This window comes from Gymnoscopelus braueri (genome assembly GCF_963280865.1).
Source record: "Gymnoscopelus braueri genome assembly, chromosome: 7".
Classification (NCBI taxonomy): domain Eukaryota; kingdom Metazoa; phylum Chordata; class Actinopteri; order Myctophiformes; family Myctophidae; genus Gymnoscopelus; species Gymnoscopelus braueri.
Window position 1 is genome coordinate 25,063,745 of NC_137608.1, and position 15,364 is coordinate 25,079,108.

The window sequence follows — 15,364 nt, forward strand, 5'->3', positions numbered from 1 at the left end:
CACAGTTTTTGCTTAATCTAAATAGCCAGTCATTATGTTTTATGACTCCCAGTCCCAATAGTTCTTGTAAGGTTTTTTCCTACTTCTCAAATCCCATTCCCATTGATTACAGTACTGTACAGTATGTGTGCATCCCCAGAAGCGCCTAACTTTGATTTTGACTGGGGGAGCACGTCATTACAAAACCTCCTTGCACACAATTTCTTTGACATTTATAACATCTCATACCTACAAGTAGCAGTTAAAACATTGCTTCACAAAATGTGAAGTATAATAAGTCATGTTCCGTATCCCATATGCGACGACAACAGCTCCAAAAGTGGACGTGACACTACTGTATTGGCCAAGTCTTAACACTATGTTTGCGTGCGTTCGGGTGCTAAAATGAGAACTCGAAGTTCGCTTAAAAATAATGAATATGCCCACATGGTTAACTGCGGGGCTTACAAGCATTGATGCTGTACATTCACGTCATGAATTAAACTAATTTGAGAAATCATAGCAAAACATTCAGATGCACAGCAGACAGCTGCAGACACACAAAGCAATATATATGTACTAATCACTAAGGCCAAGTCTTTAATGTTATTGATTAGTTAAAACGATAACACTACAGAGCGTGTCTTCAACCTGCCTGCTGGCTGGTGCCTGCAGTAAGCTATAGGACAAATGTCAATCAGAAGCTACCACCACAGAGCAGCGCTTATGCACGCAATAAAGATAAAGAGCAATATCTCTTTATCAATATATTAAGCTAATAATCTGGGGGTGGGGAGAGCCTGTGGTCTCCTTGCCTCCATTGGTCAGGCGCCAGTGTGCATCCCATATTAAAACCCAGCACTTCTAGAACTAATTCATGTGTAAGAGAGAGAGCTTTAAAGACGGGCTGCCGTGATTTTCAGTGATTCCCCCCCCCCCCCTAAAACATAATCATCAGGTATTATGGTTATATTAGGAGGAAGATTTTTTTCAAAAAAAGTGTACAGAAAGTGTTAAAATTATGTTTTTATGTGGACACGCCTCCAGTTCATTAAGTATAGAGCGTCGCAGTTCCCGCCCACTTCCTGTTTTTTTTGGTGCCGGAAGAAAAAACTCAATGCATTTTTCCATTGACATTTCCAAAAATATTTATATCTATTAATTTAAGCCTCGAATCAAGCCATCATGAGATGACATGAATCATGACCATAAAACGTTTTTTTCTGTGATTTCTTTTTATTTTATATTTAATTATATGATATACTATATTTAATAAATACCCTTTGTTTTGCCGCTCTCAAAAAAAATATATCACAGAATCATTTCTCTCTCTCTCTCTCTCTCTCTCTCTCTCTCTCTCTCTCTCTCTCTCTCTCTCTCTCTCTCTCTCTCTCTCTCTCTCTCTCTCTCTCTCTCTCTCTCTCTCTCTCTCTCTCTCTCTCTCTCTCTCTCTCTCTCTCTCTCTCTCTCTCTCTCTCTCTCATATCACTTTGAGGTCCAACATTAGATGAAAACTGAGACTGAAAGAAACAGCTTCAAACTCTGATGTTACAGTCGTCAAGTCTGTGTTAACCTTGGTTGTATGCTAGAGTAAAAATAGGGAAGAATAACGCACCCTCAATGTATCTCCATTTAGATTTTAATTACCAATGTTTCAGTAAGCTGTCTTCATCAGGGTATCTGAAGACAGCTGCTCAAAACGTTGGTAATATAAAATAATCTAATATTTGAATCTTGCTGCCAGTAGCATTAGGGGTGCTCAAGTTTTAATTTTTTTAAATGGACCCTTAGAGATCTGTAACTCAAATGGAGTGTACAAATGGAACCAAATACAGGTCCATTAGGTTCCATTTGTACAATTTCATTCTGACTTATGGGGGTCACTGATCTAGAGTACGTATGAAAAGGCTATCAAGGTGATAAAATAGGGAATATGTTACTGTATATGGGCCATTAAAACCGGATGGGAAGGAGGGGACTATAAAATGGGTGCAGCGTTATTTGTAGATGAAATGGTTGCCATTGCATTTATTAAAAGGCTTTCTGTGCAAATGTGCTGCGTTTAGTGTGATAAATGAGAATCGGCATCTTCTCTACGAGCAGAGAAGACAGACAGCCGAGGCAGATGGAGGCAACTATTCATCAAGGGACAGGGATTGTGCGCAGGAATAAACAGTGCCCTCTGTCAGTTGCCAGCTCTTGAAGACACACGCACATATGCACAATTGCACGCACAGAACCATAGACACACGCATGAGCTTTCTAAACAAAGACTGAAAAAATTAAGGGAGCCAATTGGAGACAATTATTCTCTCTCTTCTCAAAGAAATCATTTACATGTAAGCACATTATGTACACACACACACACAGTTGCAGTGCTTGCATAAAGGCGGCCAGTACAATTTACATTGCAGAATGTCTTCATTAGAACGCGAAGGCACATTCAGAAAGTATACACTGTACACTCACTGCCGTTCCTCTCCATGTCTGGACACCTGCCAGTACAAATGCACACACACGCATGCATGCACACATTAGTGTAGGAATCAATTAGCTGGGTCCCCTGCTCAGACACACCTGTGGATTCCCAACAAAAGCCCTGATTACCCCATAATGACTTGCAGCATGATGCCACTATGCATCACAGAGGGGGAGAGAAACAAAGTGGGAAAAGGGAGCTGCGCGATATGACTTCAAATCAATTTAAAACATTTACCTCGATTACGATTAATGAACAATTATAAAAAAGCAGCTCTACAAGCTCACAATGTGTCGCATCACATCGCGTTGTGAGCTTGTGGATCTATTTTCTTATATAAGAAATTCTAAATATATTTATTAAAAACCACACCCAGTGTGAAGTGGGCGGTGTGGTCATCACAGTGGTCATCATAGTGATGGAAGCTCACTTCCAAAAAAAAATTGATTTTTGGAAGTGCATAATCCTATTTATAGGTTATTAATGTCATCATGTGTCTCGCTAGCCAATCACAGTGCTGAATAGAGTCAGCCAATAGAGTCAGCCAATCACAGTACAGCTAGGGGTGTACCAATGAGCCAATCACAGTGCAGGAAACTAATACAAATGAGGTGTCCCAACCCCACTTATAGGGGCGGCTACACCGCCCAAAAAACCTGCTTCTCCAATAACGTACATGTGCAAGATTAAGTCGAGTATTGGAAGAGCAAAGAAGAGTAGCCCAAAGGTCCTACAGGCCTTTGTTACTGTACAAGTACCCCGAGAGCATGACCTCAACAGCAAAGCAATACAAAGGTCGTGAGCTTCCCTCCATTCAGGAAATATATATAAATAAAAAAAAGCAAGATCCTAGCCATCCAACCACAGACAATTACAGGTGCTGGTGGCTTCGTAGCCACAGAACCAAGGGCAGTAGATTGCTAATAGCTACTTCCCTCCAGACCATCAGGCTTATAAATGAACATTCCAGAAAGAATAAAAAAAGCTTGGGAGACCCTGATACCGCCCTCCCAACCCCCTGGGGTCAGAGACAGCCTGGTGCTGAGTAATGCCAAGGACACTGGCATAGACAAAAAATATATATAACTTAACTGATGTGACCGTCCCCACAAAAAAAGCTAAATGTGTAAAAACCTGCCACAGAAAAAAGGGGATTAAGAAAGATTTGCCCTGGAGCATAGTGACGGCACGCATTTGACTCACCAATTTCTTCCTCTTGTCCTGTTCTGTCGGTGGCTCCTCATCATCGCTCAGTTTGGGTTCCTCAAAATGGCTTATCAGCATGCAGCTGCAAGCACAACAATCAAAACATTCAATTTGTCATGAATGGACTCCACAACCCTGCACAGCATTGAACAGTCTCAGCACAAGTGCGAGCGTACGTAGTATGTACGTATGTACGTACGACGCATGTACGTACATACACTAGGGCATTCACAGAATAGTCGAATATTCGAATATTCGAATATCAAACCGACTATTCGACTATCAAACCACTATTCGATTATTCGAAAAAAAAAAGATATATATTTTTTAAGTGGCTTTTCTAGAGCAGACACGCAGCTGTGAGCTCTGGTGTGACGTCAACTCGCATTCCTTGAGTCGAGTCATCAATGCCATTAAAAAAAAAAAAAAAAAGAAAAAAAAAACTTTTTTAAAACTTTTTTATTTTTTTATTTTTTATAATCAAACCGAATAATCGACTATTCGAATACTTTTGGGTCGAATAATTCGAATACCATAAATCACTATTCGTTAATGCCCTAACATACACTTAACCCATTAAGACCTGAGGCAGATTCCAAAAATGTCTTCTAAATCCTAACAGTTTTTGAAAAACTTATGGTACTATATCAGTGGTGCTCAAACTTTTTCATGTCAAGGACCCCCACAATGTATATGCATTTCGCCAGCGACCTGCATCTCAAAATATTTTGTTCCAGGGACCCCAGAAGAAAAGATGTGAGTTGGTCGCTTTAAGATTAAGATTTGCACAAATTGTCACGATTTTTTTGTTTGTATCGCTTGCTATTTTTGAATAGTATAAAATGACACAGATGCTTTCCCAGTTTTAATGGGTTAAATCTGTATACCGGCAGATAGACGGATACACACAACTGCACAGATGAAATTGCTCAAACCCAAGACAATTTTGCACGCAGTTTTCCTGAAGTTCGGTTCATCTGCATGCACGGGAGGAACAAGATGGGTGAACATGTGTGCTAGCTCCTTAACTCTGTCTTTTAGGAGCTCAAAGCGAAAAATGCATAGACCCAACAAAACGATCTGTAGCCTACGTGTGATGAGTTACGAGTGTGCATACATGTGGATGATGTAAAATTGGTATATGGTAAATGGTGCATTTATATAGCACTTTTATCCAAAGCGTAGATTTGCATTACATTCACCCATTCACACACACATTCATACACACGATGGCAGATGAAACCATGCAAGGCACCAACCTGCTCATCGGGAGCAATTAGGGGTTCAGCGTCTTGCTTAAGGACACTTCGACACTAACTCTGGGGGAGCCCGGGATCGAACTGAAAACCTCACGGTTGCCATCCGGCCACTCTACCGGCCACTCTACCCCTGAGCCACTGCCGCCCCTACATCTACATCTATCTATGTTTCTACCTACCAACAGCAAATGTGGGACATAATGTACACTACACATAACATTTTCCCAACAAACCTATCAACAAATTTCCCCTCATTTCACCTGCCGCAACCAGGACAGTGTAGAGGCAGAGTTTGTGATAGAGCAGAGAATGGATGCATGTCAAAATGAGTAGGAAGAGGCGTGCCCTGTATTAGACATTCCGCAAAGAAGCAGAATGTCTTACAGTATCAAAACACACTGCTCAGTAGTAACATACTGTACGTGCAAATAAACTTGTAGACAGAAGTCTTGTGTGAATGGTGATGATGACCCATGGGTAACCATGGGGTTTGAATGGGTCAAGTGTGGGTTGAACCCGTGTTATTTGTGAACCTGACAGTGCGTTGCGGTTTCGAAACCCGATCCCGACGGCCTTTGCTGCATGTCACTCCCCATCTCTCTCCCCATTTTCCAGTCAAACTACTATCCTATCAATAAAGGCACAAAAAGCCCCCAAAAAATCCCCCCCCCCCCCAAAAAAAAAAGGACTTGTGTTATTTGTGTGTGAAAGGGATACGAGACAAGCTTGGACAAAGCAGTGTCGAAGATTGGGTTGGGCGGAATGTGTTACAGTTGCGGGTTGCGGCCATGTCTCATCTCAAAGTGAGCCAGTGTCCTCTGTGCCATTTCACACACCATTACTCCGTCAGATTGTCAGAGCCGGCGAAATGTGTCCTGTCAAACTCAACCACTCAACCTGACTGACCCGTCTCCACCTGTGATCACAATGTTCTCGATCTGAGTTTTGACGATTTTCATCTCCCCCGCTGCTCATCTTCTAACGGCATCACGTACACTTCCAAGACAGATATTCCAGCTGTCCTAGTTTGCTTTCCTAGTGCTTTGTTTGTTTATTTGCTTGCTTGTTAGTGTTACTTTCAAACACTTGTCTGATGCAGGTGTTGAAACCTACACTAAAGTGTATAGGGGAAATGTTGGCAAGTCTGCTTATTATAAGTGACTTTGGGCTTGTATTCCTGTAAAGTCGCTTGTATATTGGAAGTTGTGAGTTGTTACATCTTTCTGCAACTGGGGTTTGGAATTAACAACATGCTGGACTTACTCTTTAAAAGTGTTTGAGTCTGTGTCTTCTGTCATCACGTCATGTAACGCCTCCACACAGATGTTGATGATACCACAGAATTTGTCCTGGATCACACTGACAAGACAGATGACATGGATGTGTTACAAACTGGATTAGATTACATTTCAGTTTATTGATCCCTGGGAAGAAAAATCAAGAGTTATGGTAGTCAAGATAATACTGAACATACATTAGGTTCATCAAAAAAAACAAAAAAATGCATACAGGATAGAAGGATCAGGTTAAAAAAAGAAAAACACACCATTGAAAGTGTGAGTGTGTTTTTAAGTGAGAAGGAGACAGAGAGAGACACAAAGCTGGAGAAATGAGTGTGTGATCAGTGATCATGACCAAGTAGTCAAATGACTATGAGCAGGGGTGTCAAATGCATGGCTGTGCACGAGCTAACGCATGTTTGCGTACTCCCACAGCGGTCACTTCCTTTTGTTCTTTCGCGGGGAGGGTGATAATTGTCACTCCGCGTAATCCTACCGGCTGGGGCGGTACCTGTCAGCAAGGAGTGTTGGGCGGGAGGAGTAGGACGAAGGCTCTATGTCCTCCCGGTGGGGGCTCCTCATTGGCAGGTGAATCAGTAGGATACGACAAAGGCGACAACACAGAAATGTGTGTGGGGAGTACCCACAGTCTTTAGTTTTCTCTATTTCTAGAGATGCAAGATATTGAAATTTGACCGATATCCGATAATATGCAGGGTCAAATCGGCCGATACCGATATTGATATATTACATTATTATATTTTATATTTGTATTGAGCTCATTAATGCATTTGTATTTGTATTTCTTTCATTTGTGTCAATATCTGTGAAATATCGGTCAATATCGGTCATTATCGGTGAAAATATATCGGAATTATTTTGAAGTCGGTATTGCATTTTTTAATGAAATATCGGCCAATATGTATATGCTACCGATAATATTGTGCATCACTAATTTCCACTACCATAGATATGACGACATGGGACTGGGCACGGAACACTTTCCATAGTGAGCACACTGACAGGAAGAGCTGACTCTGCAGCCAAGTCTATCAGCTCCTCAGCCGATAGACTTGGCTGCAGACTGGTTGTTTTCTCTGATTGCTTATATATTTCTTTTAAGATGATGCGTGGTAACACAGAGTCTAATCTCAGGCATGCCTGCAACTTTCAATCATGCATCACCACCATTTTGCTGTTAATTCCTGGAGAATGCAACACGCACCGCTGAGCACCTCTGCTCTGCCCACCAATCTCCTGATAATACCGCTGCCGACCTGGAAGCCATGGCAACCACTGCGTGTATGTCATATTAAAGATCGCTTATTGCGTGGGAGGACGCGCATGTCAAGACCAATTCCATCCAGCCCAAAGCTTCTCCTCCCATTACTATCTAATAAGTAGGTAGCACCCCTCCACAGAGACACAGATTATGTGGAACTTCTCATCAGATTCAACTACCGTTACATGACGTGCACATGACCAGTGACAAGAGGCATTCCTTTGCGCTGGCAAAGCCATAGTTTTCAGTCACCTGATGCTGTGACTGAATCAAACTGTATAAACTACAGAAACAAGAAATGAGGTCTGCTAACTCCGTCCTCATGCATTGAAGGAAGCATGAGCTCAGTTCGGGGCCCTCCCTAGGCTGGCAGAGGGAGAGTAGCGCCCAGGATTACAAGCTTAGGCAATTGGCACTGGGTGAAAAATGGGTTACAAATTTGTGGGATGAAAAAGAAAAGAAAAAAGAAATGACATATTATACCAGCTTGCAGCAGGCTTTTTTTGCCCCCGTTCCAATCATTAATTTTGTCTTGAACAAACTAAAAGATCTCAGCAATTCCAATGCAACAAAATAACTCCACATCTAAGCAGTAGAGTCAAGCATCTAAGACAGTAAGTCAAGCCAAGATTTAGCTACGTACACTTATGTGAAGACATGGTTGCAACTTTGAAGCTTTAATGTGTTATTAATTATTTTTCTCCCACAGCACATTCATCTTAAAACATGTTGCCAAGAAAGAAATGTTGGTGGTGCAAATATGCTAATGTGCCATGTAATTATCTGAAATCAAAAGATCTGAAACGGGAGATGCATGCAAAGTGGATTATGTTTATCATGTGGATCATTAAGCAGCAACAGAGAGAGAGAGAGAGAGAGAGAGAGAGAGAGAGAGAGCGCTCACAGCGTGTTGCTATGCGACATCTTGTGAGCTTGTAGATCAGTGATTTTCGGCGAAGAGGTTTGGTGTAGAAGTAAATACCGGTGGACCTACTGTCAAAAGTGTAGCAACTCATAGCCTGGTGTACTCTGTCAACTAAGTGTGTATAGGGTTTAAGTGTTTCACTTTTACTTCACCAGGCATTTCAGGATTTTTGTGACGTCATGCACGTGGTGGCATGAGCTGTGAATGTTCTACTTTTGTAGGGTTAACATATGTGTACCTACATGTACATACAGACAAACACTGTTCTAGATAGCTAAGAATTGTTGAAGTTCATGGATATACAGTGCACAAACATAAAGGTCCCTCACTTTCCATCTAAAACCTAGAGGCAACCGCAATGGCTGTCATGCCACCTTTACCATTCCCCCACCTACTGTATATACCAGGCCCTCTAGACATTAAAAGTAGACATTACCTGTTGTCAGATGGTAGGAGGGAGAGGAGGGCCAGGGAAGACAGCTTCCTCCTCTCCGGCTGGGTGATGTTGTCCATGCGGTCCACCCACATCTCTATCACGCTACCTAACAACTGGTCCATCTGGAACAGCCAGGGAGGTGGGTGGGGTTTGAAGTGGGAGAGTGAAAGGGTGGAAAAGAGAGAACGTAAGGGACAAACAGTGGAGCGGAGGAGAGTGAAGGGGATGAAACGAGAGCAACAGAGAGAGAGAGAATCATTAGCAGAGACAGTAGCTGTGGAATGGTAAATCAGTAAGCTAATGGCTGACTGTGGACTCAAAAGCTCTAGCTCGTAACTTAATGGTCGCAATGTTGTGGAAACCCCGGGTTCCCTAAACACGTGTTAGCTTCTGAAGCTCTCTCTAGTCTCTACCTTATGAATTCTGCTCCTACTGCATATTTATTCTAGTTTTACAGTGAGCTCTAGCCAACGTTTTCTTCTTTTTGGCATTAGACACAACCAGTAAAGCAAGCGTGGTCATTTGTCCGTCATTGGAACTCTTGCTCACATTTTGTGTCTATTAGAGCTTTTCCATGGCGATATAGAATGGCGATAGATGATAACTGTTCCGATTGCATTTCCATTTAGCTCTCTTTGGTACAGAACAACAGTTTAAACTGTGCCAATTCTTAGATTTTTTACAGTTTACTAACTGTGCTAAACATGGCCAAAGGGTTAGGGCTCTCTGATAACAATCCGTCATTACGCCTGGGAAAAACTGAAATCCATTCTTTTTGGGTCTAAAGTCAATGTCAGTAAGTCTGAAGACTCATTCAAGTTGTCCCTGTTGAGCACCGAGCTCTTCTACCTTTAACTGACTGAAGTGCATAGGACTTCTCTTTGTACCTGTCAAACTACTTCACTAGAGTGAGCGATGCCCATGGGCATAACACCGGAAGGAGATCATCTGACCTTGTTAACCCAAAATTCGGCTCAAAACATGGGTCAAAATGCATTCAACTATGCTGCCAACCAAAATGTGGAAAGACCTACCAAAAGACAAAGGTTATCGACTCCCTACCCAAAACTCAAAATTAACATAAAAGAATCCATTTAGCATAACTTTTGCCTGTACTAGGTCTGTACTTTTAAATAATCGTGTTAATAAAGTATCAAATCAATCAATCAATGGTTCTAAAAAGACAAATCGTGTGTGTATTTACAGACGTGGATCAGCACTCAGCAATGTGAAACTAGGGATCTGGTCAAGACATTTTTAATTCTCAATGGTAATGGCTATATTAAGCCCAATCAATCATTTGTATAATTATTTTCCCCATTGTACTGTCTGTTATATACACAGACCTTATCCACAGCTTGTGACAGCAAGGCAGAAATATCTTTCAAGTGTCAAACACTGATATCTGAAAATAGATGAAGATCTACATATACTATTTGAATGTCCTTAAATCAAGAAGCTGAGAAAAAAGCCTGTCAAAGATCTGTTATCTAACACCTCTTTAAACGTTTTAATATGCTGACGAAGGCCAGAAGGGTCGATGACTGTGTCACGCTGACACGTCGATGACTGCTGCTGCGGGAAATTAAAGCCTTACAAATTATTTGGCGAGTGTGAATGTTCCTTCGATGATCTTACATCTCTCACCTCTCACAGCAGTTGCAAGTTTAAGGACTAATTATAACTATTTTGTGATCCTAAAACTGCTGTTTGTTATATTCAGCGGATTCTTCAACATGTGAACTTGTGTAGTAATAAAAAAGAAGGGTTAGGGTTAGGGTTAACCCTAACCCTAAGCTCGCGCAATGTCACATTTTGTGGCACATCAGACCCTGTGGATTTGCTGGAAACTCTGTTAACACATTCACTGCCAGGGGCTTTCTAATGCTGGCAGGTAGCTTCTGCCAGCATTAGAAACGCGCGGAGGGGGGGGACGCGCGACAGGACGCGCAATAACCCCACGCTTGCAACTACTTTCGCCTGCGCACTTCACCGGGTATGGTCTAGTTCTGAATCATTTTTCAAGAACCACGGAATATTTATCTCCAGTATGATCAATCGCCTGATGGTTGCTAATCACGGAGGGCTTCATTGTGCTTCCGTGAAAAAAATATATATATCATCGCGACCTCCCGTCCTCCCCTCCTCTTGTTATACCCAGTTGAAAATAGCATGTCTCGCCAAAAATACATAGTAAAACACAGGAGCCGAGATACAGGATTTTAAAGTGCACACACAATAGGCATACTACGGGTCTTCTCGGATCCACTCGGGTATTACACAAAATGATGGACAGACCCGAGTGCCGAGGTAATAGTGCCGATTCCGACCCGAGTGATTATAATAAAACACAGATCCGACCCGTACAGGACTCGGGTTCTGACGGGTATTTTCGGAATCGGGGGGCCCGTGAAGAGCTCTACCTGCAAGGCCCTCAACAACCTTGCTCCCCCTACATCTCTGAGGACCTCCACCATCGTGCCCCCTTCCTGACCCCTCAGGTCCGGTGATGCTAACCTCTGGTGGTTGCCAGAACCAAGAGCCGAACCTGAGGTGACAGGGCCTCATTTTCCACCCCCACTCTCTGGAACACTCTCCCAACCCACATCAAAGCAGCCTGCACCCTATCTTTTGTCTTCTTGGTTTCTTTCTTCTTTTGTTTCCTTCCTTCCTCCTTTATTTTTATTTTATTTTTCCTGTAAAGCACATTGAACTGCACTTGCTGTCTGAATTGTGCTGTATAAATAAATCTTGATTGAAAATAAAGCTTGATTGATCTTCTTCAAAACCGCCCTCAAAACACACCTCTTCAGACTTGACTTCCCCACCCAATCCTGTCTTTTCACCTCTCTATTTTTAACAGTTTTTAGTTCCCTTCTTTAGCCCTTTTAGTCTTTTAATTATCAAAGAAAGTGCTTTAAATAAGTTGTTTTTTTTTGTTTTGTGTAGAGTCTTTGAGTACCAAGAAAGGCGCTTTATAAGTTTGATGTATTATTAGAATGACAAGGTCAATGCCATTATTGGTTGGTTCACCATTACATGGTCTGATTTGAGGATATAAACAGAGTGCATGGTGCCATGTTTCTCTCACAGGAGCTCTTTCTATGATCACTATCATTCTCCAATATTAAACATTAAACATCATATCATTCTCCAACAATAAAGTACAAATCTGAGCTAAAATTGGATGTTAAAATATACTCCGGGTCAGAGGATGTAGCTCTTCTGTTTGTCTTGTTCTCTATTTATTCTGCTCCATGTCTCCTCTTTTTATTAGCTTTGATATTTTTACAATGGCCTCACCCAAAGAAATTCAGTTGTGCTGGTCAAGGCGACAACATTTAACAAAACCATACAGGTTCCCATGGGAACCGTTAAAGACATTTTTTTTTAAAGAAAACACTTGGGGTCAACTACAGTATGACCAAAATGTACAAGTATACATGTCTTATTCCGTTCTGCCTAATTCAATACAACAGCTTTTGTCGGGGGTGGCATTAGGTCAAACGAGCTTCAACGTAATAGTGGTCAAGAGAGATAGAAATGCAGGGGCTGAATGTCATGTTACTGCTTCTTGGTAGTCTTACCTCCTGGTTGCACTCAGAGGCCATCTGAGTGAGCAGATAGGAGAAAAAACTGGCGTTCTGGAGCAGAACCCGACCCATGATACCCAGGTAGGTGGACATCACCACCGGGTACCTCTGTACAAAACAAACACAAAATCCATAAGAGAGCTTTTTACAGAGAGAACATGTAAGGACTCAGGAGTAAAGATGTATAGGTCAATCAATAACAGTGGTCAATCAATAATAGTAGTATGTACATATGTAGCACTAGCACCTCTAATAGGAGTTTATATGACAGAAGAGGAAAAAATGTAAGGTTCTTGACAAAGACAACAAGGCCAGCAGACCGAAACTTCAATCAATAAAAAACCTGTAAGCTTCATCTTTAAATCGAACATAGGCCTAATAAAAAATAACCTGTAGCTTAAATAACGTTACTACCTTTTGAAACACTGCTTTCCCCTTATATAAGCTATTTCATTAAAGTTTAACATAGCTATAGTACGCCAGGCTAAAAGTGGTTAAACTGGCACAATAATCGTATGAATTTAATTTGAATTGATTTTTGGCTGCTGCTGAAGCAGATTAAAGGGATACTTCACTTTCACATAAAATAAACATTAAAAAAAAATATTTAAAAAAAATGAAAGAAGTTATGGCAAAAATAAAGGCCCCCTCACACATTAGTAGGACACTCTAATGCGTGAGGGGGCCATGAATTTTCCATTACTTTTTTCATTTATTTTTAATATATTTTTTAAATGTTTCCCCGACCCGAAAGTGAAGTATCCCTTTAAATATAAGCTAGACCAGTTCATTGCTGTAAACATTTTTTACAAACATAGACATGTTATAAACATACTTCTCCGTCCACAATGCCTCTGAAGACAGCAGGCAGCAGGGTTTGGAACATGTGGGCACCAAGTATGGGGCTAACCTTTAGCGCTATCTCGACCACCTGCAGAAAGACAGCAATTGGGAGGATAGTAGAGAGGTTAAGGAAGGACAGTGGTGTAATGGTTAGGTGGCATAACAAATTGAAAAAGAGAGACAAGCAGATGAATGAACCAGTGATGGGAGTGAAAACAAAAGGTGAGACCATGCAGTTGTGCTAGAAACAAAGAGGAGGAGCAAAAAAAATGAAAAACAAACAAACAAAACTAACAAAATGGGTCAGATATTATGTTAAACTAGAAGGATGCTAAAAGGAGGAAGCAACATGTCGGAGGGCAAGGTTCACGTACAACCCTGAATGTTCATTTGACTGAAGTGTAGAAATGTAACCAAATATAATATAATAATGGACCCTTTGGGTCCATTACATATTTGCTCTCTGGAGAGTAGCTAAAGGAAAAATCATTCCTCTAACTGAAGGACTAACCTACTCTCCTTAGCCCTATCAAGCATTTTTTTCTCCATCAGGGGAAACAGCGCTATGAGGGGATTGCGAAGTGCAGAATAGGCAAACCACATTCGGACAAAATGTCCTCTCAGTGCATGGTTGTTCAACGTGGAATAACCTTCCATTGGCCATAAGAGATTGTCCTACGCTGCTAATTTCCCAGTGCAATACTAAACGAGCCAAGCGGAACTTGATTTAGTGACTAAATCAAGATTTTAGTCTTAGCCTTAAATAGATATACTTTGCACCTTTGTACTTGTATTTACGTTTTATGCTCCGTTTCCCTGTGCAATGTAATGTAATGCACTCCACTGTCTGCCTGATTTTAGTTTTTATACGTTTTCTGTGGGGACTGCGGATGTAAATTAGCATCTTTGCTAAATCCGGTGTATTTATATTGCATTGTCATGCAATGTTCATTAATATGGGAGGTCCAAGCGTCGACTCTCCCCCCCAAACAAAGGCAACAGGCAGGTGATACAAGACTAGATGTATTTCACAAGGGGAAAAACAACTGTGAGTGAGGGCAACGTCATATGATGCATTTCCGAAAGGTCACTCCTGATGGGCAGTCAACAAGCCAATTAACGCGGTGAGACGTCTCTGTGTGCTGGCATTAGATAAAGAGACAGCTGGACTCTGTGCGCTCCACTTCCAGACATTATTAACACAGGCGTGTGAGTAAGGACACACAGCAGGGTGTCCCAGGCACTTTCAGTTTAATCATTTCTGGAAAAGTGTGCTGTTCTTTAACATAAAGAGGGGAAATATGGCCTTTGCCATGATGATACCTCATAATTACATATTTCAGCTTCTTTTTTTTATAAATTAATGCCCTACTTTGTCTTAATACAGTGTCACACAAAAGTAGAAAAGATTGCAGATATACAAGCTCACAATCGTGTTATAATAATAATACATTTTATTTATATTTCATGTTACATTTGAAACAAAAAAGTGCTACAGTACAGAATATGTTTATGGCATAAAAACACCACAGCTAAAAAAAACCATTTAAAAACGCATGGGGGCAAATGACCTAGGGGGGGAAACCCAGAAAACAGAATGGCTTCATGAAAAAGGAAAGTCCTCTCTTGAAAACATCAACAGACTGTGGAGCTCTCAGGGGGTCCGGGAGTCAGTTCCACAGTCGAGGGGCAGCTGAACAGAAGGCCCGATCGCCCATGGTGTGGAGCGTGGTGATGGGGGAGGGGGGTTATTGTTTCCACATTGTGAGCTTGTAGATGCAGGCGTATGCTTAAAAAGAACAGATCTAAAAGCTAACATCCTGTACCATCGCACAGTGTTGATAGCTTGTAAATCTGCTCTTTTTGCGCATGTGACAACCTCATACTCTGCCGATTAAAATGTGCTGCTCCACGGATCTGCAGCATGTCTGCTGCACACAGACACACCGCAGCGCCAGCTTATAGACCGATACAAGGAGAAGAGAGAGAGCGCTTTTATCTTGGTCAGAAACAAAAACAAATCACCTTCATTGAAACGAGTAACGCAGCGTTTCTTTTTTTCTTCTTTTTTTTTAGGGCCAA

At 41.5% G+C, this 15,364-nt stretch overlaps 1 protein-coding gene across 1 annotated transcript in view; it reads right to left on the reverse strand.

Moving 5' to 3' along the window:
- Window positions 1–15,364, reverse strand: part of ipo11 (importin 11) — a 213,132-nt gene that overhangs the window by 62,744 nt on the left and 135,024 nt on the right. Inside the window, exons 25-29 of the mRNA XM_080434451.1 lie at window positions 13,275–13,370; window positions 12,434–12,547; window positions 8,847–8,968; window positions 6,187–6,282; window positions 3,662–3,746 (exon numbers count right to left, since the gene is read on the reverse strand). Coding sequence (XP_080290577.1) covers window positions 3,662–3,746; window positions 6,187–6,282; window positions 8,847–8,968; window positions 12,434–12,547; window positions 13,275–13,370 — 513 coding nt within the window. The remainder of the gene's footprint in view (window positions 1–3,661; window positions 3,747–6,186; window positions 6,283–8,846; window positions 8,969–12,433; window positions 12,548–13,274; window positions 13,371–15,364) is intronic.